The sequence below is a fragment of the Gastrolobium bilobum genome, unplaced genomic scaffold (genome assembly GCF_033153095.1).
Source record: "Gastrolobium bilobum isolate Gb01-03AN ecotype WA unplaced genomic scaffold, APGP_CSIRO_Gbil_v1 utg28196, whole genome shotgun sequence".
Classification (NCBI taxonomy): Eukaryota; Viridiplantae; Streptophyta; class Magnoliopsida; order Fabales; family Fabaceae; genus Gastrolobium; species Gastrolobium bilobum.
This window is the reverse complement of record NW_026897317.1, coordinates 59,958-87,775: the sequence shown is the minus strand read 5'-3', so window position 1 is coordinate 87,775 and position 27,818 is coordinate 59,958. Positions and strand designations below refer to the sequence as shown.

General features: G+C 38.8%; 1 protein-coding gene and 1 pseudogene across 1 annotated transcript; one reads left to right on the top strand and one right to left on the bottom strand.

The window, feature by feature from the left end:
- Positions 1-5,619: 5,619 nt before the first annotated feature.
- Positions 5,620-14,370, top strand: LOC133305939 (transcription factor MYB93-like; annotated as a pseudogene).
- A 1,922-nt stretch (positions 14,371-16,292) lies between these two features.
- LOC133305953 (putative disease resistance RPP13-like protein 1) lies at positions 16,293-19,865 on the bottom strand. Its single transcript, XM_061506222.1, has one exon. The coding sequence runs from the start codon at positions 19,863-19,865 to the stop codon at positions 16,293-16,295; it is 3,573 nt and encodes a 1,190-aa protein (XP_061362206.1).
- Between the last annotated feature and the right edge of the window lie 7,953 nt (positions 19,866-27,818).

Sequence of the window (27,818 nt, the reverse complement as noted above, 5' to 3'; positions counted from 1 at the left end):
CACCCCCGCCTAACGTTGGACTGGGATGGTTCTCACCCCCAGTCAACATCGAAGTTACGAGAAGGTCCTCACCCCCGCCATAGTTGGACTGGGACGGTCCTCACCCCCAGCCAACGCCAAATTGATGGGATGGTTCTCACCCCCGTTATAATGTAAGGGTACATCAATTCTTAAGAGTTTAGATTAAAAGTAGGAAAGGAAAACAAATTCATTGAAGATTAAAAGAAGTACAAGTCCGCAGTTGACATACCAACCACGACAAAAGTTAAGGAAAAGCTATCGGTTGACACATCAACCGTGCAACACTTATATTTAAGTTTAAGAATCAAGTTGACGATCGTCAGCTGTGACATTATCATTAGAAGCTTCGCGGGCCTGGTCTGTCGCGCCCTCCTCCACGTTGCCCAAAGCCAAGTCAGTCACGCCCGCAACTACAACTTCACCCCCAGTCGCCACGTCTCAGCCAACCAAAGCCTCGTAAACGGGTTCAGTCGGAATGTCACGCCTAACATCATCTTCTTCAGGATTATCTTCACTGTCGGCGTCACTGGTTGGGAGGATTTCTTGCGCGCCTTCATCCTCATCAGTCTCAGGCCTAACCTCAATTACCTTCACCCCGCCACCCTCGAGGCGCTCGACTATCTTGTTATCTTCCTCCTCATAGTCTGGGGTGAAACCAGTCAGGTCAAGCTTTGGATACCTAACAGAAACTTGCTGAATGGCGTTGTTAAAGGAAACGTACATAAGTTCAGCTAAGGCTTCCTCCAACTCTTCCACCCGCCCAATGGCTTTCTTGAAGTCCTCATCTTTGGCGTGGAGGCTCCCTTGTGCAGCAAACAAGTTAGCAGACAATTGGTTTTTCTTAGTTTGGAGATCATCCTTCTCCTTCATGACCTCTTCCAATGACTTTGTTAAGTCATCTTTGTCGGAGGATAGCCGCTTAACCTCTCCCTCCGCCTTCTTCAGTCTCCCAGACAAAGACTTGTTTGAAGCTTTCTTGTCGGCAACCTCCTTACCAAGGCGCCCAACCTCAGCAGTAAGGTCATCCACCTGTCGCCCAAACTCATCAAGGCGATCCTCCTGAGAAGAACATCGATCGTCAACTGCACGGGCGATCTCTTGCATTCCTAAGATGCGGCCAATAACCACTTGAGTGCAGTTCATGAATTCCTGGCGATCAACCCTCTCAGGCACCACCATCTTAGGATGCCAAATGTTAGGAAATCCATTGCCAAGGTCCCTCTCTGACAATTTGAGGGCCCTGCCAACTGGGATCTCAACAGGAGAAGGAGGAGAATCTTGCGCGCCAGCTGTTGGGCGAGGCTCTCCGTCATCGCAAGCACTGTTTACCAGCATTTCACCATCGCCTGCGTCATCAGCAAACTGCCTACGCTCGGATGGCTCGTTGCGTGGCGTCTTGGAGGCCCTAGGCGGAGTCAAGTTTTCATCTCCCATTCTTTTCAGACTTGACCCCCCAGTGGCAGGCGACCCCGACCCCAGAGTGGATTCACTAGCTGACGAGCTTCTCACCACGTTCGTGGGCTCTTTAATTATAGGGGCAGTCACCCTCTTGTCCAGCTCGCCAGCTGGAATATCTGCAGTAGTTCAAATCTTCTTCTTCTTCGGTTGGATTTCTTTTGACTTTCCTTTGTCAGTATCTTTCCTTTTCGGGGCGAGGTTTGGTTTGATTTGTTGAACCACGCTCTTCGAGGCTTTAAGCTTGGCCGCCGCCTCACGTGCAAGCCTCAGAGTCTCCATCGGCAAGTTTCCAATTGCAAGACAGGAAAGACAAGTGTTAGTAAAGACAGTTAAGACTCACCACAGTAGCAAATAATACTAAATGCCATCACACCTCCATGACATAACACTTGCTTTGAAGGCCACCGGTCAAGGCCCTCCTTCACCTTCACAAACCAATCCACCACCATTACCTCCTCAGGAGACAAGGCTCCCCACTCAAAAGAATACTGACCAGCGGGCGTCTCATAATGGGCCTTAGTCCAGTATAGTGGGAACCGACTCTCCCTACTCGTCCGATCAACAAAAAAAGGTAACTCCCCCTTACCAAGCACTGGTTCGATCCAGAAATAAGTATGTCGCCAGTTCTTATATGAGTTGGTGTACTGGGTAAATATTGATCCTAATCCAGTGCCCGCCTTTAATGAAACCCAACCTAGCCTCTTCAGCGAAGGCGACACCTGAAAACAGTAAAAGAACAACCGCACAGAGTACTCCCATTCAAAATACTGGCATATCTTCTCGAAGACCCGAACAAACGCCCAAGCATTTGGGTGCAACTGGGAAGGAGCAACCTGTAGGTAGGCAAGCACTCCCATCTCGAACTCAGACAAAGGAAACCTTACTTTTTGATCCTTGAAGTGAGTCTTATACATCGTGAACCGCCAATGAGATCTCGCTACTCTGTGAGGAGTATCACAAACACATTGATCACTCCCAACCGCGATTGTTTGCCACTTCGCCTCGTGTGCACCATTTGGGGTAATGTCAAAACAAGCTTCCGATTGGTAATCACGGTTCAAAATCTCCCCAGTAGCATAACTTGAGGATGATGACGCCACCAAAGGGTCTACCTAACTCCTCGCCAATGTGCAGTCGCCTTCCTGAGGAGCCACTATAAGCCAAGAGGTTGTCTTCAAATTCTACAAGGGAGCAACAAACATACAGTCAATCTCCAAACACTGTTCCAACCGACGAGTAGGAGATCAACAATGGGGGGAAGCTTCAAACCTCCGCAACACCCAACCGTCACTCCTGTTACCGTCAACACCCTCCTTACCAACAACTAAAGGAAAAAATAACTTAAGCACAAACAACTTATTGTCAGAATCAGAAGTTTCTGAAGAGCTCAAAGAATAAAAATCCGAGTAGCTTAAAGAAGAAGGCCACCAAGAAGGCAGTATCTTATAAAGCCCCAGGTCTTCATATATGGCGTCCCACACGCCATACTTCACAAGTCGTCCATCTTCCGGGTAGTATCTACCTAGTCGGTTGTCTGTAGATTCATCATATTTACGGCGATGGAAGGACTGGGAACTGTTGAGAATATGGGCCCATGATGTACTCAAGGCAATAGAAGAGTCAAAAGTCGGATGGTGAGGTTTATAGTAATACTCTATGGGACGATTTTGCGGGTGACGGTTAATAGAAGACAAAGGCCGAACAAGTCGCCCTGCTCCAAGGGCAGAACGCCGAGAAACATGGCGACGCAAACCTCTCCTTTGTTCACAAGAGCGAATAAAAGACCTTGAACGACGACTTTGTGAAGGGCAAGGCCTAACCCCTTCACTTGAACCACCTGACCGTCGCCTTCCGAAACTGGAAGACTGAAGCCTACCAGACCCAGAAACGGTCTCACTACCCGACACCTGGCGCACACCACGAATTCGAGAGCCAGATGCTTCACCCAAATAAGGAAGCACAAGCCCTAAAGCCCGTTCTGGTAGGAGATTTTGAATCTCCTCTTCAGTAAAACCCAGAAGCTCAGGAATCCTATCGTGGGGTAACGACTCAACCCCAGGAACTAAAGAACGATATGAGGGAAAGCTGCTGCTTTCCCCACCACGCGTAGCAAGATATTTCTGCATAGCTAGCCCCACTGTACAGCCTTCGAGTGTGTCGAAGGCTTCATCAAATTCTTCCTCCTTAACCTCAACGTCCAACTCCGGTAAGAACAACTCAGGCACGTCCGTTATTTTAACCATTCCCAGAAAAAGAAGAAGAGAAACGATGCAAAAAGAAGTGCAAAGGAATATCAAAGCAAAAAGAGTGAAACACTGTACCTGAGATAATGCAGACAGTGAAGAAAGGAGGACTGGCACGCGCACTATGGCAAAGAAGGAAAAGCATAATGCAATGTGCAGAAACAGGAAGAACAGCAGATAGCGTGAAGAAGGTCCTCAGGAGGGAACAAACCTCCTTTTTAAAGGAGGAAGGAGATCAAGATGGCATACACGTGTACAGCCTCCCCCTTTTCAACCGTAGGATGTCATAACTGTCAGGTGATAGGCGGTTGTGATGAAGGGCTTGATGTTAATTTCAAGGGGACAAGACACCCTTCATGTCGCATTAATGCACCGTGCCTCGTGACGACATGTCGCATTAATACGCCGTGCCTCGTAACGATTGAGTTATGCAGTTACTTGCAATTATGGGAGAAGCCATCATTGCAACTCCTCAAAATTCGAAGAGACACCCTTCGTGTCAGAAAGGCGAAAGACCCAAAATACCCCTTGCAAGGCGTAAGATATTGGTTACTACTCCTACACCAGTCAGGCTACGCCCAAATTCTTTATCTTGGCGACACCAGCCAGAGGTCGCCCAACGACTTTGCCTTGGCACCAGCTAATGTGGTTGCTACTCCTACACCGTTCAGGCGATGCCCAAATCCTTTACCTTGGCGACACCACCTAGATGTCGCCCTACGACTTTGCCTTGGCACCAACTAACGCTTATTACCAATCGCACAGATCGCCAACAAGGTGTCGCCCAAAGACTGTAACTTGGCACCAACCTACGCTTAATACCAAGCTGGGGGGCTCCTGTTCCGGATGGCCCAACTACTAAGCAGCCCAATGGCTCAGGCCCAACTCCAGGCTCCAACCCTCATCAGCCCTAAGGGCTGACGTGGACCCTCTCATCCCCCAATGCTGTGACGCGTCTAAGGGGAAGCAGCAAAATGTCCCATCTTGGGACCTTAACCCCCAAAGGTGACCGTCACAGGCACCTTAAAGGGAAACTGCCCCTTTGTCCAACGCTGACATCGCCAGGCACAGAAGGCGCAGCGCTGCTACAATAGCAGCGCCTGCCACGCCAAACACTGCCACCATGGGAGTGAATCCTAAGGAGGGTTGACCCCCTCCTCACCAACCCACACCATTTTCCCTATAAATAGCCCCCTTGGGCACACCATGAAGATATCTTATGTATCGTTATTCTGCCCATTTACTTTGAGTCATATTATCACTTACTTATCCATTATTGATTGCTTACTTATACTTGGCATAGTACCTCTTAGCCTGGTCTGTACCTGTGCTAAGGTTATTATCCATACAGTGACTCATCTCTGAAGGGAACATAGTGAGCTTATAGATCCCAACGGTACAATCTGCTTCTGTTATACTCTAGGCATAAAATGAAAACCAAATCTCCTAAAATGAAGAAAGCTCAATGGGACATAAAATTACAAGACCTCTAATAAACTTCATACCCATTCTTTCAACAGTACAGAGGGTCATTTTCGACAAAAAGTTCGCGCTATTTTTTCCCTTATCCCCGTAAACTTCAAATACCACCTACGATGTGGTTTTCTTGCACAGTGTTTTCATTGACATTTTTCACACAAATTATGTTTCCTAGGTAATCAATTTTCCTGGTTAAGTTTTTTGAGACTTCTACAAACATTGGCATGTTGAATTCCCAATCTAATTTTGTCTGGGTATTTAGGAGAAAAACTCCTGCCAAACAGCCCCTGATGTATTTCCTTTTTTTTTTTTTTAAATTTTTTGGTACAAAATGTATTTAATTTTAATTGGTCATGGAAACTACTCCCTGAATTAATCAAACTTATTTTTATAATATTTCCAATACGTGCAGTGATTGATGATGAGGAGAGTAACAAGTAGTGATGATGAAAGTGGTTTGAAGAAGGGTCCATGGAGCCCAGAAGTGGATAAAATATTAGTTGATTACATTCAGAAACATGGTCATGGGAGTTGGAGAGCCCTTCCAAAGCTTGCAGGATTGAACAAGTGTGTAAAGAGTTGCAGGCTAAAATGGACTCATCATCAATTTACATGCAGTTCTTGGGAATAAGTTATTCAAATTTATCTTTTAGACTATAAACTAAAAAAAATTGGTAGTTTTCCTGTTCAATTTAACCTTAGACTATTTGATAGGGGTATTTGATAGGAATGCTCCACTGCATGAAGAATCTAATGAAGGAACCTGGATACCTAAACCACTGAAAGTTTATGTCTGTAGGCCTAGAATAAAATCAAATTAGTATGCAATTATTTTAGTAGTTATCATTTATACATGGGTGTGGTCTATTTAGAATAAAATCAACTTAGTGTGCAGTTATTTCGGTAGTTATTCTTTATACATGGGTGTAGTCTGGAACTGATGTTTGTGTTTTGTATTTAGGAATAGTTTATAACATAATTTGCAAGGGGATATTTTTTGTATTTGTTCGGCTGAGGCTAGGTGATAGGAGAAATGCTACAACAAGTAGCCCACTAATAAGTGCTACAACAAGCATCCCATCAACAGCAGGCCTATACGTAGGAGGAGAGGAGCAACCCAAGCAGGGAAGAAGAACTGACCCAATGTTGGTTTACCAAAGGAAGAATAGGAATAAGGGAAGGGAAATTGTGTGACGTGTAATAAATTGGTTCTTATCATAATTGTATTGACAGTTATGGTGAGAGAGTGGGAGGTGTAGTTTATTATTGTTTGTTATTACTTTTAGATGTTTATATGGAGTGGAGAGCGTGGGTAGAAGGGAGGCATTATTTCTGTTAATTTTCTACCGGTGTAGAAGGGCTGGTGGAGTGATCTCCATAGCTAGGAGCTCTGGCTCTTTATTGTTTCTATTGAAACAATTTCTGTAATCGTTTCAATTTTCATTAATATACAAATTGTCTCCCTCTTTAGCTGATAAGAGGGTTAAATTCCTATCAAATTGGTGCTTTCATTAGGAATGTATTGAGAGTGTTTTGAGGGAGTGTTGACGTTTGAGTAGTTTATGCTCACCATAATGACTTCTGAAAGAGTAGATACACTTGAAACAAGAATGACAACAGTAGAAAACTCGCTTCGTACACAAGAGGCAATTCTCTGATCGCAAGATATAACGTCTAAGGGCAATTCCAGTCAGCTTTCAGATCATTCCGTTAAGCTAGGTGCCTTGGTTACTAGCGTTGCAGAAATTGCAAAGAGCTTACAAGCGTTACACACGGAGGTAAAAGACGGGTTCCAACATCGTTAGTCGTCTACAGAAATTCCAGTAATCACTGTGGCAGAAAGCAGTGAGACATCAAAACGGAAGGTGGTAGAGAAAAATGGTGACAATGAAATACCCACCAAGGTAACTCACAATGAGAATCAGGGTGATGACTATCGAATTAAGGCAAAGAGAATAGAGCTCCCAGTTTTCTCCGGGACAGATCCGGTGGGATGGGTTGCCAGAGCCGAGACTTATTTTGCCGTTCAAGGGACACCACCTACCATGCGCATCCAATACGCCCAAATTTGCATGGAAGGTTCTACATGGCATTGGTTCAAGGTGCTCAAAGAGTCTGACGCACAGCTGGATTGAGAACGATTTAAGCACACCTTGTTAGATCATTATAGAGAAGGCCATTTTGGCAATCCTTTTGCTCAATTAAAAGAACTGATGCAAGGAGGAACGATGGATGAATATGTTGAAGCTTTCGAAATGTTATCAGCTCAGATTTCCTTTATGCCAGATGAGCAATACATGGGTTTGTTTGTCGGTGGTCTCAAAAAAGAAACTAAACTCGAAGTGCTCTCCCTGGAACCGCAAACCCGCTACAAGATGATCTTCATGGCCAGGACAGTGGAGCGTAAGCTGTTGGGAGGGAAGTGGAAGCCATCATCGCGTGACCAGAACCCATTTCATCGCGCAGTGGTGTCTGTCGCCGGAGGTGAGCGTTTCCCAAACAAGCATGCACTTGTTGGGAGTCAAGCTCAACAAATTAAACCCGAGGAGAGGCCCAACAAGCCAGGAGATAGGAGAAATGTGCCCAATTACAAGGGAGTCAGAAACTTATCGTACCATGATATGATGGATCGAAGGGCCAATGGCCTTTGTTTTAAATGTGGGCAAAATTTTAGCCCAACCCATCAATGTCCACACAAGCACTTACGTTTGCTAATATGGGGAGAAGACGACATCATAGGAGACTCAAGTGATCTTATCACTACGGAGGAGAAAGAGGGTATTGAAGGGCGGGAGATGGTGTGCAATCATGTCAGTTGTGAAAGGGAGAGCAGCCGCGAACAGGGATCCGACGCGGTGGTTCAAGCGAAAACGATGAAAATTGAAGGAGAATTGGAGGGATTTTCAGTATTGGTATTGGTCGATAGCGGAGCGAGCCACAACTTCATCGCCCCAGAATTGGTCGATTCGCTTAATCTGTCAGTGAAAGACACCAAAGAGTTCAGCGTTTGTCTGGGAGACGGTAGCCGGAGGTTATCAAAAGGAAGATGCACTGAGCTCAACCTTCAATTAGGGCGACACCGTCTGACGATAGGGGCCCATCTTTTGGATTTGGGTGGTGTCGACCTAATTTTGGGAATGGAGTGGTTGGAGACTTTATGAGAGGTGTGTCAAGACTGGAAGAAAAAAAAGATGCAATTTTCTCACTAGGGGAGGACGATTTTGCTTCGAGGATATTAGATACGTGCTGGAGTTCAACTCGTAGCCTTGCAAGGGTTGCTGCATGATGCAGAAACTGAAGCAAAAAAGGAGGAAAATGAGCCTGACAATCCAATACATAAGCATCTAATAGAGGAGCAACAAGTGACCATTACACAAGTACTTGCTCAGTTCCAGAGTGTGTTTAACAAGAGACAAGGGCTACCCTCATTTCGAGAACACGACCATGCCATCAATTTGATTCCAGGCGTGGGTCCAGTAAGTGTTCGACCATACCGATATGCTCATCACCATAAAGATGAGATTGAATGGCAAGTGAAGGAGTTACTACAAGAAGGGGAGATCAAACACAGTGTCAACCCTTTTTCCAGTCCCGTCATATTAATAAAAAAGAAAGATGGAACTTGGAGGATGTGTGTGGATTATAGGGCTTTGAACAAGGTCACTATTCCAGATAAGTACCCCATTCCTACCATTAATAAGTTACTGGATGAACTTTATGGTGCTAGGTATTTTTCTAAAATTGATTTGAAATCGGGTTTTCACCAAATAAGGGTAAGAACGAAGGATACCCATAAAACGGAATTCCGTACACATGATGGGCATTATGAGTATCTTGTTATGCCTTTTGGCTTAACAAATGCACCATCCACTTTTCAATCCACCATGTACTCAGTTTTCCGAGAAAAACTTCGCCATCAGGTTTTGGTGTTTTTTTGATGATATCCTTGTATATAGTTCCACCTGAGAAACTCATTTATGCCATTTGACAGAGGTGTTGTCTTTATTTTAGGAACATCATCTCGTTGTTCAAAGGAAGAAGTGCAGCTTTTGGGAAGAATCTGTGGTGTATTTGGGTCATGTCATTTCATTCCAAGGTGTAGCAATGGATCCTTCAAAGATTCAACTAAGCTGTAATTAATTGGCCACAACCACATAATGTTAAGGGAGTTCGTGGATTTTTGGGGTTGACTGGCTATTACCGGCGTTTTATTAAAGACTATGGTAAGATTGCGCAACCACTAACTGAACTCACCAAGAAGAATGGTTTTATTTGGAACAATGCTGCCAAGGCAGCCTTCGACCAACTGAAGGAGCTTCTTACGTCTGCCCCAATATTAGCTCTTCCTGACTTCTCTAAAGAATTCATAATGGAGTGTGACGCTTCTGGTACTGGTTTAGGTGTTGTGTTGATGCAGGAGAAATAACCAATCGCTTACTATAACAAAGCTCTTGCTCCCAGGAACCTTGCAAAGTCAGTGTATGAGAAAGAGATTATGGCCTTGGCCCTTGCCATTCAACACTGGCGTCCATACCTTTTGGAGCGTTCCTTTACTGTGTATACAGAACATAAGAGTTTAAAACATTTATTGTCTCAGCGTATTACTACTTCCGATCAGCATTGCTGGTTGTCTAAGCTAATAGGATATCAGTTTGAGGTTATATACAAGCTTGGGCTTTAAAATAAAGCCACTGACGCCCTTTCTAGAATGATGTAACCAGCGGACCTTGAGCTATCTAGTGTGATATCCAGTCCCTATTGGTTGGATCTGAGTATTGTCAAGGACGAGTACAAATCTGACCCATTTCTGTAGGATGTCACAGCATCCATCCATTCTGGCCAAGATGCTCATGCTAATTATGTTTTGCACGGAGAGTTGCTGTTTTATAAGAAGCGCATGGTTTTATCCTCCAAGTCTTCTCTCATTCCTGCGTTATTGAAGGAATTTCATTCATCTCATATCGGGGGACATTCGGGTTTTACTAGAACATTTAAAAGACTTGCTAGTGGTGTTTTCTGGAAGGGAATACAAAAACAGGTTATGGCATTTGTGAAATCTTGTGACGTTTGTCAAAGAAATAAGCACCAAACCTTGACTCCTGCTGGGTTTCTCCAACCACTGCCTGTGCCTCAACTGATTTGGGAGGACGTTTCCATGGATTTCATTACTGGGCTGCCTAAGTCTTAAGGGTATGAGGTGATTTTAGTAGTAGTGGATCGTTTATCAAAATATGCTCATTTTATTCTTGTTAAACATCCTTTTACTGCTAAGAACATTGCTGAGTTATTTGTTAAAGAAGTGGTTCGCCTTCACAGATTACTTAGATTTATCATAAGTGACTGTGACCCCCTTTTCCTAAGAAATTTTTGGAAAGAATTATTTCTTTTGCCGGGGACTGTTTTGAAGTGAGTACCTCCTATCATCCTCAAACGGATGGACAAACAGAGGTGGTAAACCGTTGCCTTGAAACATATTTGCGTTGTTTTGCTTCGGAGCAGCCCAAGCTTTGGTCACTACGGATCTCTTGGGCTGAATTCTGGTATAAAACCTCTTACCATAGCTCAATTAATACTACTCCTTTTACTGCTGTATATGGTCGCCCTCCTCCCAATATTACACATTATTGGTAGGAGAAACTCAGGTGGACGCAATATCTAGAGTATTGTATGATAGAGACGAGGCCTTGCACCAGCTTAAATACCATCTGATTCGTGCTCATTCTTCTATGAAAAGACAGACAGATATTCACCGTCAGGACCTAGCTTTTGAGGTTGGAGATTTGGTTATGTGAAGTTGAGACTACACAGGCAGATGTCCGTCTCTAGGCGCATTAATCCCAAGCTGGCTGCGCGTTTTTATGGACCTTTCCAAGTGATAAAAGAGGTTGGGGCAGTGGCTGTTGCTTCTTGAAGGTTCTCATATCCATCCAATTTTTCATGTGTCCCAATTGAGGAAGGCCATCGGATCTGTATCAGTTGAAGGAGAATTACCAGTTGGTTTGGTTGTAGAGGAGACCAATATTCATGAGCCGGAGTCGGTACTGGCTGTACGTAGTGTCATGGAGAGGAGCAACTCAATTGAAGAATGGTTGATTCTTTGGAAATCCAAACCAGTTGAAGAGGCTACCTGGATGAAAGCCAGTGATGTTAAAGGGAAATTTCCTAACTTTTGCCTTGACAAGGCAGTAGCTATAGAGGGTGGTATTGATAGGATAAATGCTATAACAAGCAGCCCACCAACAAGTGCTACAACAAGCAGCCCATCAACAGCAGGCCCATACATAGGAGGAGAGGAGCAGCCCAAGCAGGGAAGAAGAACTGACCTAATGTTGGTTTACCAAAGGAGGAATAGGAATAAGGGAAGGGAAATTGTGTGACGTGTAATAAATTGGTTCTTATCAGCATTGTAATGACAGTTATGGTGAGAGAGTGGGAGGTGTAGTTTGTTGTTGTTTGTTATTACTTTTAGACGTTTATATGGAGTGGAGAGCGTGGGTAGAAGGTAGACATTATTTCTGTTAATTTTCTACTGGTGTAGAAAGGCTAGTGCAGTGATCTCCATAGCTGGGAGCTCTGGCTCTTTATCGTTTCTATTGCAACAATTTCTATAATCGTTTCAATTTTCATTAATATACAAATTGTCTCCCTCTTTGATAAGAGGGTTAAATTCCTATCACTGGGGCAAGGGGATCTACTCCTTGCAGGGAGCATTTGCTCTTATATTTCTGTATTTTCTCTGTTGTTTATTAATAAAATTCTCCCAACAAACTCTAGATGGGGAGTTATTTCTATCACTATTTTGTTAAATTAATTTTATGGAGATTTTATACAAATAAAGTGATGATTAATTGATCATATGAACATGCTGCATTTCCTTTATTAGGTGGGCGGCTATAGCAACTCATTTCCCGGGGAAGACTGATAATGAAATTAAGAATTTCTGGAACACCCATTTAAAGAAAAAGCTTCTGCAAATGGGGTTATACCCAGTGACCCACCGTCCAAGATCAGAGCACCTATACATTGCCAACAATCTACAACAGATATTGGCTGCTGCAAATCCTTGTGACATTGATGATTTAAGGCTACAACCAGATGCCACACAAGTAGCCAAACTCCACTTGCTGGAGAAGATACTTCAAGTCATTGGTATTGGTCCTTCCTCAAAACTTAAGATGCACACTATCCTTTTGGATCATCAAACTCACTTCCAGGAAGTTTGGTAAATGATGTTTTAGTATTGAATCAATCTAACCTCCATAATATTGTAAGCAGTTTCACAAATTCTTATGATATGAATGCTATAAGGCTATAGTTAGATGCCACACTAGTAGCCAGACTCCACTTGCCGGAGAACATACTTCAAGTCATGGGTACTAGTCCTGCCTCAAAATTGGATCCACTCAATCCTTTTGGATCATTAAACTCACTGCCGTTGCTAAGTGATGTTTTAGAATTGAATCACACTAACCTCGAAAACCTTTATAATGTTTCAATTGGTTTTTCTTCTCAAATTGAACCCAATTTCCAAAACATTGAAGCCCCTCAGCAGCCAGCACTAGGGGTGTGCAAAAAACTGATTCACTTGCCCTGCCCTTGATCTGACCTTGACCTGACCCATAAATATCTATATTTTTTTTGAACTGAGTTTAAATACTGAACCACTTTTATTTGGGTCACTTTTAGACCTGAATTGTTTTAATAATGACCCATTGACCCAAAACTTGACCCATACCCTTTATGTGAAAAAAAAGAAAAAGAAAATCACAATTACATTAAAAGAAAAATTTTAACATAAAACAATTACGTCAAAATTTTTATGAAAAATATTTCCATCAAAATTTTTCGCAAAATTTTTGACGAAAAATATTTTCATCAAAATTTGTGACTAAAAACATTTATGTGAAAAAAATTGACGGAAAAATTTTTTTGTCAAATTTTTTTACGGAATCTAAATTTCGTCAAAATAGTTCACAAAAAACATATTCATCAAAAATTTCGACAAAACACATTTCCATCGAAATTTTTTGACGGAAAAAAATTTCATCAAAATTCTTTATAGAATTCAAATTTCAGTGAAAGTTTTTAACGAAAACATTTTCGTTAAACTTTTTGACAAAAAAAAAATTCGTCGAAACTTTTAGCGAAACATATTTCCATCGAAATTTTTTGAATAAATATTTTCGTCAAGTTTTTTGATAAAAAATATTTCCATCAAAATTTTCAACGGAACACATTTCTGTTAAAAATTTTCGTAAAAATTTTTAATAACAAATATTTTGATAAAAAATTTTGACGAAAAAAATATTATGTCAAAATTCTTTAGAGAATCTAAATTTCGTCGAAAGTTTCGAATGAAACATTTCCCTCAAAATAATTTCGGTCGAAATTTTCGTCAGAACACATTCCTATTGAAATTTTGAACGAAAAACATTCCGTCAAAATTGTTTACGGAATTCTTTTTTTGTTTAAAACATTTGATGGAGGAAATCGTTTTTGTCAAAACTTTTGACGGAAACTAAATTTTGATAGAAAATTTATTTCCGTAAAAATTTTCATTAGAGAAAAATTGTCTCTTTTCAACAAAAAGTATTTCGACGAAAAAATAATTTTGTGATGAAATTTTCGTCGTTTGCAGCGTAGAAATTTCGATGAAATTTTGTGATGAAACCAAGTCAAAAACGGGTCAGGTTGGATTTGACCCACTTCAGAAACCAAGTCAGACTTACTTCAGAAATCAAGTCAGGTCAGATCCGATCCGGTTCTGAACTAGTTCGAAAAAATCCAAACTTAGTCAGACCTGACTTGGATCAAATTAAAGCGGGTCGGGTCAAAATACCTGACCTATAAAAACCAAATTGAGTAGAATCGGCACAAAAATCTGTCTTGACCTGACCCGACCCATTCACATCCCTAGCCAGCACAAATCTTGAATGGAGGCAGAAATAGTAGTAACAGGGAATCTCAAAACTTTTATGATCAACTTGGTTTTACAAATGCTGCTCCTACGCCATCAAATTCGCTTCCAACACTGGTTTCAGCCTCACTTGAAAACATTGTAAACCCAAAGGAGTGCTCTAACCCTTCTTCCTCCACCTTTGAAAGTTGGGGAGATTTCATGGATGAGGAAGCAGGCGATGCTTATTGGAAAGATTTCATAGAGTACTGATTTTGGTTTGAAAGATCACGACATTTGATGGTTATCCCTGATCTATATATAGGGCCACCATATTTAGGTACAATTCGGTTGGTTCACATGCTTTTATTTGACGATGTACTGATTTTGGTTTCAAATATAATAGAAGCTCACATCTTATGGATTTGGATTCTCTCACGTGAAAAAATGATCATGTTATTTCATCACAACTACTCATTTTAAAATCATATATTTTTCGCTCTCTTATCTTATGATCAATGAGTAATGAGTGATTGTGATCAAATAACATAACGACATGACTACTTTTTTCACATGAAAGAATTCAAATCCCACATCTTATAAACTATGAAATGTGGATCCGGATTCTCTGATGTGAAAAATCACATTACATGATAAAGTGAGAAATCATAACCATACAAAGATGAATCAACGATAATAAAAGAGGAGAGAGAAAAAATAGTAAAATAGGTAATTACAAAATCATAACCATTGATTTAAGTTTGTATGGTTGTGATCTTCTCACATGATCATATCATGTTTTTTCTCACATCAGAGATCTATTTCCATGAAATGTACACCGTGGATATTGTAATTAATATTACAGACTACAGGTAGTATGATCTACTTGTATAAAATACACTTGCAATGTCAATTTGTAATTTTTGAGTAAATTTGTTATGCAAGTTGACTTATTTTGACACAAAAAGTGGATCTCACGTATTAGTTTAGGAACTTGATGTTTTAATGGAATTCGGTATTAGTATAAGAACTAATAGGACTCATTCCAAGGCCCTATATTTTTATTCATTTCCATACTTGCTTCGGTTATATGTAAATTTTGAAAAGTCCAAGGACCAGAATTAATAGAACGCAGAGGCGTATGTCATATACTTAATTAACACTAAAATGCTAAATTATTATTAATAATAGATAACAATAAAAAATTATAAAATAACAACATTATTAATTACTAAATAACTAAATAATTACTAACTCAATCATTAATAATAACTAAGAAAATGACTCACAATAAATAAACAATAATTACAAAACCCGGTAAGCCATTAACCAAATGGCCAATTAACATAAATTAACCAAATAATAAAAATTACAAACTAACAACTTAAACATTAACTACTAATTGACTAATTAACAATAATTGTCAAAACTCTAAAAAAACAAGTAACTAAGAAACTAGTCAATAAATATTCCATGATTCATTTTATTGAATCAAGGCCCAAACCATTGTGTAGTTGGCCAAGCTTCACCACCTTCTCCATTTTCCTGGCATGAACACTAGATACAAACAGCATATTTGGTTGGAATTTCATCTTCAACAGCGGCATAATGATAATAGAAATTGTTGCATATAAAACCAAATATGAAAAGGTGGATGATACTATTCTAATTTAAATCTGTCTGCGCTTTAGTTGAGATATATCAACAACATATATGAAACTTAATAGAATATTATTTCGAGTCACCAAATCTATATAGATTAAGCCATCCTGGTTCAACATATATTAATAAGTTTAGGTGTAACTTGCGCTGTTTTTTAGTTGCTATCTAGAGAGTGAATATATGGCCCAGTATTTCTAATTAAAGTCATTAGGATTGTTCCAGTGGTGAGCATAGTAGTTAAAATTGGGAGTTTACTTAAAATTGGAAGAAGAATAAAAAATCGTAAAACGTAAAATCCTAACGTAAAAAAAAAATCGTAAAAGTATTTGGAATTTTGATGAAATCGTTTTGATTAAAAAAAATCGTAAAATCATAAAATCACAGATTTAAATCGAGATTTTAACTACCATCGTGATGAAGGTTCCAATAGTTTGCATGAAGTTATAAGTTCGAATCTCAATGCCAATCATTGTGTCCAAACAAAATAAAAATAAAAATAAAACATAAATTCATGTGGTAGAGTAGGTACCTGATCAATAATCATTATCAATGTATACGTGTTCAATGTGGGTAATTTTCCCGCAATCTTGACCATTGGGTTTCTGGCAACGCTGTTTGAGCAACGGACAATTGCCCCTAATGGTTAGAGATGAAATGGAATTGGGCAGACCTTCCTCCGGTAAGCATTGGAGTCTGGGGCAGTCTTGAAGCCACAATTCAGTAAGAGAGGAGAGGTTGCAGAGACCATTGTGGTCCAGTTTTATAAGATCTTGACAATCTTTGATCCATAGACTATTAAGAGAGACAGGAAGCAACCCTTGATCAGGAAAAGACTCCACATCCACTTTTTCAACTTGCAAGGAAACTAGAGAAGTGTTTGTTCTCAAAGGCCATTTCAGTGAGCCCATAAGCTTGGAGCATTTGGAGAGACGCAGATGTCTTAGGTTTGATGGCAAACCTTCACCACAGAACGACTCAAGTTGTGGACAATCAATTATTTCAAGGCGAGTAAGAGATGTGAGATTACCGCCATGCTCCTCCTGTGAAACCATTTCAAGATTAATACAACCGAATAAACAGAGCAAACGGAGTTTTGGAAAGAAATCCAGCGGAAAGGTCCTTAGAGATTCACAGCTACTCATGATCCACAATTCTACAAGGAAATTGTAGCAATGGTTTATGGGAATATTCATATTTGGGCAATCATGAATGTGCAACTTTTCAAGACTGTTGTGCCCAATCCTTTCAAGCGAAGATCCTTCCATGCAGCGTCCAACAATCTTTAAACTTTTCAAAGTAGATGGATGATAATCAAATTGCACCTTTCCACAATGCTCTAGTTGTAATTCTTCAATGGTTGGAGCCCAGGGAACAGAGGCCTCAAGCTGTCGGCATTCATAAATAACTAGTTTCGTTAAACAAATAAGTTGCTCCGGCAAGTGCCCTTTCAGCTTGGGACAATTCTCTATACAAAGCTCTCGAAGACGTGGAAAAGCACTCGTCAAAAGTTTACATTCCCACTTTTCCCATCCCTTCATATCGCCCAAGCTTAAGGTTTCGAGGGATTGAAATGAAACAGCAGAAGAAGAAGAGCTACTCCCATAAAATTCAGCATCAACAACCACTATCCCATGGAGCCCCTTAATTGACAGATTCTTGAGATATGGCAGAAGTCCAAGGGGGGGCAGCAAGATACAATTTTTACAGTTGATCAACTTTAAGGACACCACATTGGATAATGAATTATCTCCAAACCAATCTGCAAATCGTGTACCACCGTAGTTTGTCAGTGACAGCTTTTTCAAGTGTTTGGAAGGTTGTAGCTTCTCGAGTACTTCCCTTTCTTTCTGTGAATCATCATGGCTTTTTTCACTCCATGCTAAATGTAGATTCACAAGGTGTATTTTATTTAACAAATTCGCTGCTAATGCATCCGAGGGATTAACAATATTCTGCAACTCCGAAATTGAGAGTGATCCATGGAGATTGAGTTCTCCTAATTGCCCGATATTGGACTCGCTACCTTTGCCCACGTAAAATGTAGACAATACTTGTAGATTCTTTAATTTCTCCAAATGCGGTGGTATCTTTCTCAGTTCAGTTCCATCTAAATCAAGGTGACGCAAATTTGTGAGTTTATGCAAATTCAAGGGCAACTCTTCCAAATTGTGACAACATGACAACTTCAGTGTTTGTAAGTTGTAGAGCAAACATATGGAATCAGGTAGCTTTCTGATTGCAGTACCCGAAAGGTCCAAATAACGGAGTAATTTAAGATTGCATATAAAATCAGGCAACTCTTTTACATTGCGATTACCACGCAAAGAAAAGACACGTAAGAACTTCAACTTGGAGAGCAAGTTATGCACCCACATTCTAGACTCCCAATAAGAAAAATATCTGTCTTCGGAAATTTCACTCAATGGGAGAAATGTACGTAACCTTTTAGCATCACATAAACCCTCAGGCACTTCAAAATAATAGTAATGCTTAGTTACAAACGAAAAATGACGAGTCATTTTTGATATATTTTGTGCTTCCTTAACTTCCAACCTGAAACAAAAATCCCCGCTTACATATTTGGCCAAATCATTGAGAAGGTCATGCATGAAAAAAAGCATTTCATCTCCATTTGATCTTTGAAAAAAACACCTCGATAATAAATCATCGAAGTACTGTTCACCAACTTCTTCTATGCTCTTACCTTGTTTAGGACATTGTAAAAAATTTTCAGCCATCCATAATAGAATCAAATACTCCTTTTCAAATATATGATCTTTGGGGAATAAGGCAGAGTAAGCAAAGCATCTCTTCAGATGAGAAGGAAGGTGGTGATAGCTCAGTCTCAAAGCAGGGATAATATTGCTATCCTCTTCCGGTAAATCCCATATCTCGCTTGTTTGTATACTTTTCCATTCCGAAATTGATGATTTTCCATATAAGAGACTTCCAATTGTTTTCAAGGCCAGAGGCAATCCTTTGCATTTTTCAATTATTTTTGTGCCAATCTCCTCGAACTCAAGGTTTAACTGAGTATTTTCATCTTGGAATGCATGTTTAGCAAACAATTGCCAGCAATGTTTTTCTTGTAATTGCTCGAGGCTATGCATTTTGTCTGATCGCATAGCTGAAGCAACTTGCTTACTGCGTGTGGTGACAAGAATTTCGCTTCCCCGGGCCCCGTAATTAAGAGGAGTTTGCAAAGCTTCCCATTGCATGCGGTTTTCGTTCCAGACATCATCCAAAACCAGAAGAAATTTCTTTTCTGTTAATTTTGCCTTCAATCTTTCTTGAAGCATATTCAAGTCTCTGCCATCATCAGTTGATCTAGTGATTGCCTCAAGAATAGCTCTTGTCAACTTAAAAACATCAAATTCATCTGAAACGCAGACCCAAGCCTTGAGATCAAATTCACCATCCATCCTTGGATCATTGTATAAATGTTGGGCAAGTGTGGTCTTACCCATCCCGCCCATACCCACTATAGAAATTATTGATAGCTTGTTATCATTCTGAGCATAAGATGTCAGCCAATTAAAGATAATATCTTTGTCATCATCTCTACCATATACAACAGTTTCACCTAGCAAAGATGATGTTGGCAAAGTTGGTGACACTTGACTTCCTGATCCAAGACCAAGACCAAAACCACTAGCTTCTTTCAAACCTAGTATATCCTTTTGGCTTGCAAGATATTCTAGGTTGTCAAGGACTTTTTCCATCCTCGATTTAATTGCCTTGTCAAATGAACTAACAGAAACTCGACTGAAGAAAGTCCATACCTTGCTAGTATTGATCTGAGACTCGGCTTTCAGCTTGCATTTGGTGACTTGAGTGTCTATTTCATCGACCAAATCTTCTGCTTCAAACACAGCATCTTTGACCTTATCAAGCCAGGTCTTCACATGTTGGTTTCTGATCTGCTTTTGTTCTGCATCATCAAGCACAGCATTGATGTAAAGCAGCTTGCTGTTGAACCTGTTCAGCAGCTTCTCATTGAGTTTTCTTCCTCGAAAGTAGTCCACAACTTCAGGAGAAGCCAGCCTGTCAATTGCCACTTGAAGGAAAGCAGAAAGAAGGGCACCACCAACAAATGCTCCAGCCATGGTAGGAAAAAGGGAGTGATGGAATCGAAAAGGAGAAAGGATATGGAATTCGAAGTGCAGTTTATGAGAATGATTCAATGCAGATAGAGCTGATAAACATTATATTTAGTTATTCTCATCTAATTATATTTAGTTTCTGAAAAGCGAGTTAATGCCAATTAGCTATTCTCTCAACGATGGCTTTACTGTGATGGCCGGCCAACCAATAACTGGAGAGTCTTCCCAACAAGACAATCATTACAGCCATTAAGAAAATACCTATGGATTCAGAAAAGGTTTGCTGAATCAATAAAATAGATGCAAGTGGATTTTATTTATTTACTAACGTTGGTGCTTTGTTCTCTTAATTGATTATAATGCAACGTTTAAGCAAGTCTAGTTTGTTTGGTCGATCAAGGTGAAGTGATTAAACTAATAAAAGCGACAAATTGCCTTTGTTCCCAGAGTGAATGGAATTCTGGAGTAGGTTTCCGAGAAATGTATTGGAAATCGACGATTACACAAATCAAAACTTCAATGTAAGTTAATGTAAGTTACGCCTAGCTTCGTCTGTACTGTATTCACCACACCACAATATGCGAATTATGAATCATACCTAACAAAATGAGAGAAAAAATTTGATTGTTTTTTACACCATTTTTTTTTTTTTTTTTTTTTTGGAAAAAACATTTAAAGGAGAATGAAAACAAGTCCTTTTGGTGTATATTCGGTGATATTTTTACATTCTCTTTTCAAATAACTGTATTACACAAAAATTAAAATGAAACAAGCAAAAGGAGAGACAAAAGCATTAATCAAAATTGAATAAGAAAGCGAGTCTTACAATAATTTTGGAACAGTTTTAACATTGATTTTAATAAAAATGGATATTAAAAAAATTGGAAAACGTGGAAATCAAATAAGTAGAAAACTCATCTTTTGTTAAAAGACTGATTCAATAGAGATATTGCAAGTGGATTGCTTTTGCTAGTAACATAATTTGTGAAATAATTTCTAAAGAGTTAATATTGCTAGAATTGGTTTTGGAACCAATCAACAAATTTTGAAGTTCGAAAAAGAGGTTGAATCTGAATATATGATTAATAATTAAGTTTAATATTAAGCTGAGAATCAAGCTAATAATTCTTCCTATAGTCTAATGTATTTGAAGTGGATGTATAATAACACATACTAGTAAAGTGAGAAGTTACGGTTTTTGCCATGTTTAAGAGGATTAATTAGATAAGAAATCTAATTAATGAGTTAAAATCACTTACGAGAGAAAAGTGAAATTTTAGTAGTTTTCAGCAAATACAGTAATTTTACTATAATATCCCTAACCCGTTTAATTAAAAAATGACATGTGATTAATTTTTTTTTTTGGTACAATGCCAGGAGGTATCCCCATTCAACCTTCTCCGGGCACCATGCCCTCGGGGTACGGCCCGTTTGGGCTAGCCCCTCATTGTAACAGTGTGTGCACTAAGCTTCGCAACCGGAGAAAGGACGAGACTAATCCCTCAACCGGAGATTTTTTGACTTATCCTCTGGCCCTCAAAGATTTTCCAAGAAACTGCTTGAGGCATGGTTTGATCCCTGCACCAAGCAATCCCTTGGGAGCTCAGCTGCCAACTGAGCTACCCTTGGGGGTTTGTGACTAAATATTTAATCATGCATAAATGGGTTAAATTAAGTAAAAGACCTAATTAAATAAATTAGGGTTACTTTTAAGGTAAAAAGTACAGTCAATGATATTTTTATGGTAAAAATGTGTGTAGGAAAAATTACCCAGAATACAAAAGTAAAGTTAGAAATATGACTGGAAAAATATTCTAGTTCATTGGGTAAAGTTTGGTATTGAATGGAGGTGTGTAGATAGATAAGCTGTTACCCAGTTAAAAAGTAACTTAAAATAAAGCACTAAGAAACCGTGACCTTTCTATTTCCTTCTTTTAGTGTGTGCCGGTCACTGCCGTCTTTCTTCTGTAATGTCCCACATCGGTTGGAGAGGGGAACGAAGCATGCCTTATAAGGGTGTGGATACCTCTTCTAGTGTGAGGCCTTTTGTGGGGTGTCCCAAGAAACAAAACCGTGAGCTCGACGATGCTTGTGCGCGGGGCAAAGCGGACAATATCATGCTACAAGGTTTGGGGCTATTACATTTGGTATCAGAGCCTGGCCCTGGACCGGTGTGTACAGCGGGGACGCTGTATTCCCAGTGGGGGAGGATGTAATGTCCCACATCGGTTGGAGAGGGGAACGAAGCATGCCTTATAAGGGTGTGGATACCTCTTCTAGTGTGAGGCCTTTTGTGGGGTGTCCCAAGAAACAAAATCGTGAGCTCGACGGTGCTTGTGCGCGGGGCAAAGCGGACAATATCATGCTACAGGGTTTGGGGCTGTTACATCTTCAATAGAAACCAACTTAGGTTTTCCTTTTCTTTTCTTCGATTTCTCACCACACAATCATCCAAATGCAAAAGTCCATTACACGAAATTGATAGTAAATCATCCAAGGAATCCATTTCACCCATTTTTTTGGGGCTGAAAAATGCTTGTGTGAGGAGCTCTCTCCTCCAAAAAATTTGGTCACTATTCCTCCTAGTGAGAGAAGTTGATTTTTGAGTGAAACCAAGCTTGGGTTTTGTTCCTTGGACCTTGGATAAACGATTTGAGGTAAGAAATCCTCATTTTAATGGTTTGATTTATATGATTTAAGTTTTGAATATTATGAGAATATGTTATGGAAAATTTTGGAGCTTGGAATTTGAAATTGATGATGAGTTAGCATGGTTTATGATGTTATAGTGTTAAATAAGTATGAATGTGTTGAAAGTTTGAAAAAGTCTCTTGCACCTCCTCCCACTAGGTTAAGCCATGTGTTAAAAATTAGGGTTTAATGTTCAAAAAATAATTGGACACTTTGTGAAGGTTTATATGTATATGTAAGTTGTGAATTGAGTGGATTAATTGAATGACGCTTAGTGGTGTCTTATGTTTTGAGGCATAAATGGATAAATTAATGTGCAAAAAGGGGGTTTTATTACCTAATGATGATTATGATTGTATGATAAGCTTGAATTTTATAGACTAAAGCATTGGAATCATGAAATTGACATGATTTCCTTTATGAGCCTCTTAGCCATTTACAAAGGAAGTATGTTTTTAGAATGCTTGTTTGTGATAATGAGTACTTATACGGTGTAAGGACTATATAATTAGATGTTTAAACCTTTGGTTGGGTTAGATAAAGAGGAAAATGAGTAAGTTCCTTATTTAGGCCTTATAGGTGATTATGGCCATTTGCAAAGGAGGTATGTGCTAGGAGTTACTGTTTTGCAAAGCGAGCATACTGTTATGCGTAGAATAATATTCTAAGGTGTATGGACCTTCGCTTTGGTGAAATAAAAAAAAAATAAGGTAGCTCCTTTGTATGGCCTTAAAATGAGTTTTGGCCATTTCAAAAGGAGGTATATGTTTGGAGTTACTGTTTCATCAAGTGAGAACACTTTTATTCGTAAAATAATTTATATAGGTGGCTAAGCTTGGGTTTAGGCACTAGACAGAGAGAAATCTTATAGCTCCTTTGTAATGGGCACTCTGTCTTAAATTGGGAAAAATAGGCTTTTAGGTGCTAAGACGAGTAATGAGTGTTCTAACGGCCTTTTGGGACTATCCTAAGACTAAGTGAATATATGAAATTTTATGGGGATTTGTTGAACGAAGAATCACCCACTCATGGCCTAATATGATTAAGTAAAAAGAAAGTAAACAATAAAGTGTGTGTCTTGTATATTTACATGACATTATATCATTTTATTGAGTTTTGTGTTAAATTCCTTCTCTAGGAGTGCCTAGGGACTGTGAACGTTTGGACTCTCGGGGATAAAGATAAGAAGCTTGTTCTTCACGTAAACAAATTGTAAAGCTCCAAGAGGTAAGCTCTATGTTTAAGGAGTATTTTTCTGCTTGAGTACTCCACCATGGTTGGTGAACTATGGTTGGATTGTGTGACTGTATTGATACCTGGTATAGATGCATTCATATAGAGTTATTTGATCACATGATATGTTTTGTTCTGATGTGATTTCTGTATTGATTTCTGATACATTGATGTCTGCTTGGGGTCATCCCTCGGGACTGACTGTGCACACCTCTGATATATATTCTGGTTCCGCTTAGGGTCATCCCTTGGGAACACGTGCGTTAATTTTCGTATGGGGTCCTCCCTTGGGAATGACTGCGTACGCCTCTGATAAGATATGTATATATATTTTGTTTAGTGATGATATCTGTTATATGTTGCTTTGTATACGCTGTATCTGACTTTCATGCAGTAGTGAGCCTAGGTGTATGGAGAATTCTCTATAAACCTAGAGCTTATTGAGATTTGTTATCTCACCCCTTTTGGGGACATCATTTCAGGATCTCAGATTTCCGGTGAGCCCTCACTAGGCAGGGACACGACCCGTGGTTAGAGGTGCTGCGACGAACCAGATTCTGGAGTAGCTGTAGGCTACTGCTATTTTGGAGTATATTCTGGTTATTTGGTATTCCATTCTTTTTGGTGGATCATGATGTCTGATCCAATACTTGTATATGGCATGTATATATTTTGTACATGTTAAGGTGGATGTGTGGTTACACAAGGATGGATAAGATAAGAAATGAAGATATTCGACGAAAGGTCGGAGTAGTACCGGTAGCCGAGAAGATGAGAGAACATAGATTGAGGTGGTTTGGGCACGTGATGAGAAGACCCATGGATGCTCCTGTAAGAACAGAAGTTTGTTACCAAGAGCTAAACACAAAAGGAGGCATAGGTAGGCCAAAGCTTACTTGGGGGAAAGTAGTAAAACAAGATTTAATGGAGTGAGATATAGATTGGCGGACAGTATGTCTTAGAACGGAATGGAGAAAAACTATAAGTATGGTGGAGGGTTAGACCCGTTGTTATTCCTATGTTCCAGATGGTCCCTTTTTAGTCCTTTTCCCCTTCATTTCCCCCACTTCTTCTTGTCCCTTTCTTTTTTACTTTTATTTATTTATATATACATATATTTTTATTTTATTTTATTTTTTTATTTGTTTATTTTTATTTATTTATTTATTTATTTTTTGCTTTTTTACTTTTTTTTCAACCGTTTTGTATCTTTCATGTGGGTTCATCTACCACCGACTCCAATTAATTTGGGATAAATATATTGTTGATGTTGATGTTGATGTTGATTCAGTTGTATGTTTTTACCTGTTAGATTTGCATGTTGTTAAACATAGTGGCATAAAGTCAATTTATGCATGCCGACTATGTCCAGTAAAAACATGACTAGAGAAAAAAATACATAGTGCTATGAACCTTTCTTTCCTCTAGTCATGTTTTTACGAGATGCAAAATGCATAGTGCTATGATTTATTTTTGTCCATGGCTTTTTATACATTGCCAACTAACATTTATATGTATTATTCACTTTATTTGAATGGATGACCAAGGTCTGATTTTTAAATGACTCTTAATTTACAGTTTATTGCAACTTGTAAAAAGTCGCCCATGTACTGTATCATAACAGAATACATGTCACCGTTGATTACCCATCTAATGTTGGATGATTTATCATTGATTGGTTGCTAAACCAAGCAATTGAGAGCTATGCCTGTATTGATGTGAATCTTTCCATGTTCTTCCTTATCTTGTATGTGATGTCATATGTGTTGACTGAGTTGATGTATTTTTATTTTTTTAATTCTACTATGTCAGGCTCCAAAAGTTACTTTTAAGAAGCCTATTGGCAGTGTTAGCGTTTCTGGCCACAAAGTCCTGGGGTGTCCAATGCCTTGTGTGAAGATAAGTAGGTTGGGTTGTCCAAAAAAAAAAAAAACAGGAGGTTGGAGCATATCAGTGCCATGAGTCTCGTCCAAATGGGGCGAAACTCTTCGAGCTATTTCTCCTAAATTGGGTGAGACATGTTTTGCCTAAGTTAGATCAAACTGGTGCAATAGATCCGTAAATTAGTTCAAAACGACTATGCTTTCATAATTTTTTTTGCCCTCAATCTTGGTTGTTGTTCGTATTTATATTTAACAACTCTCATTTATTAGATATGTGAGCTGATCAAAATTTAGTATAAGACTAATCTTATTCTTACAATGGTATAAGAATAACCTGCATATATATATATATATATATATATATATATATATATATATAATAAAAATAACTTTTAAACCATAAAATTTAATTATTGTTTTATTTTTATGAGAATTTCAATGGTTTAAATAGTTAATGATTAATTTTTAATTATAATCTCATTTCATATATATAAAAATATTTTATTATGTTTTAGATTTTGAATATGTAAAATATATAATTAAATAAAAATTATACTTTCCACAGAAAAATATATTATTTACATTCAATATATTTAGAAATGGATAAAAATTATGGTAATAGAGAATAATAACAAAAATGTTTCTTTTTATTGAAAACAAACTGAAATTTGAATTCATTCCAATGTTGGTCTAGGCCCATTCTTCCAAGAAAGTTTGACAAAATTAAAAGTAAAAACCCTGGATTTCAAAACCCACAGTCGTTCCACACAGTAGGCAAAAGATTCACAACTGGGGCAGAGAGTGAACAAGTCATGCTTGCAGTCACCGGAGAAAAGCTCAAAACATCTAGAGAAAGTTGGTTCCTTCGCATGAGTAGGGCTCTAGTCACCAGGTTCTGTCTTATTTCAATTCTTTGAGGGGTATAGAAGATAAATTTATTCCCTTTTCATGGATCATTTGAAATTAGTAAAAATTGCACTATTCCATTATTTTTATGATGCTGCTTGGCGATCCTGTTTGACCCCTTCCAAAATTGGTCCTGCAACCAAGTTAGGTCATTTATGTTAAGTAAACGTTAAATGTTATTTTAATCGGTTTAAATTTGTTAGTTACGGATAGTTTATGAGTCATGAGGTTAGCGTTTATTTTAGGAGTTTTGAAAGGTAGTGTCTCTTGGTTTTCTTATGTGAGTTATGAAGTTAAAGTGTTATGTTTATCAGAGGTATAATGGTTGATGTTATGAGTAGTTAATTAGTGATGTTATGAGACTCTTGGTTAGCTTTGTAATGAGTCTTTTCATTGGTACTTTCAATTTTTTTTGTTGCCTATTAATAGGCTTGATGTAATGGTAGAATTGAGAAGCAACGAAGTTCAGTAAAAATTTTCATACAAGATTGTTCTCTTTCTCCACAAGTCCTCATGACATTGTTGAATAGTTGTTTTTATTTGTTGGTTGTACTGGTGTATTACCCGTGCGATGCACGGAGAAAAAAGATCAAAATATTTGTCGTCAGTCGTGATTGGTTAATCACACTATAAACCTTATACTTACAAAAACCTGTGTTACTATTGTGATCTATATTTCAGGTGGAAAAAATTACAGCATTGACACAGAACTTTGCAAATATCAACCATAAACAAAAATCTGCTATCCAGAGTGATCAATATTATACAAATCAAATATAGTTATCTACTCGATGAGTTATGAAAAAAATAAATACGCCATAGTAGACTATGGTAAAATGAGGATGGCTAAAAAAAGAAAAATGCATACAACTTATTTCTAATTATAACAGCCACCAATAAAATCAAGGCAACAAACAGACCAAGCAAATATCGAATTAAAAGATCAGTTTATACCTATAATAAGAAAACGCTATTAATTTAGTGTCATTTTGTAGCAATCATTGGAGGGATGAGTTCAACACATATCAAACATGTGATTTCCTATGTTTATGCATTACCAGGGACATCCTCTTCTACCATCATATTTATGCCTATGATACAAAATGCAAATGCTCATTAAATAAATTACGCTAATATGTTAACACCCAGAAGAATAGTCTTAACAAAAAAAATGGGTTATTTTTTTTTAGAACCCAAAAAACATTGTTTGAAAGGGATTTGAAAGCAAATTAACCAAATAGTC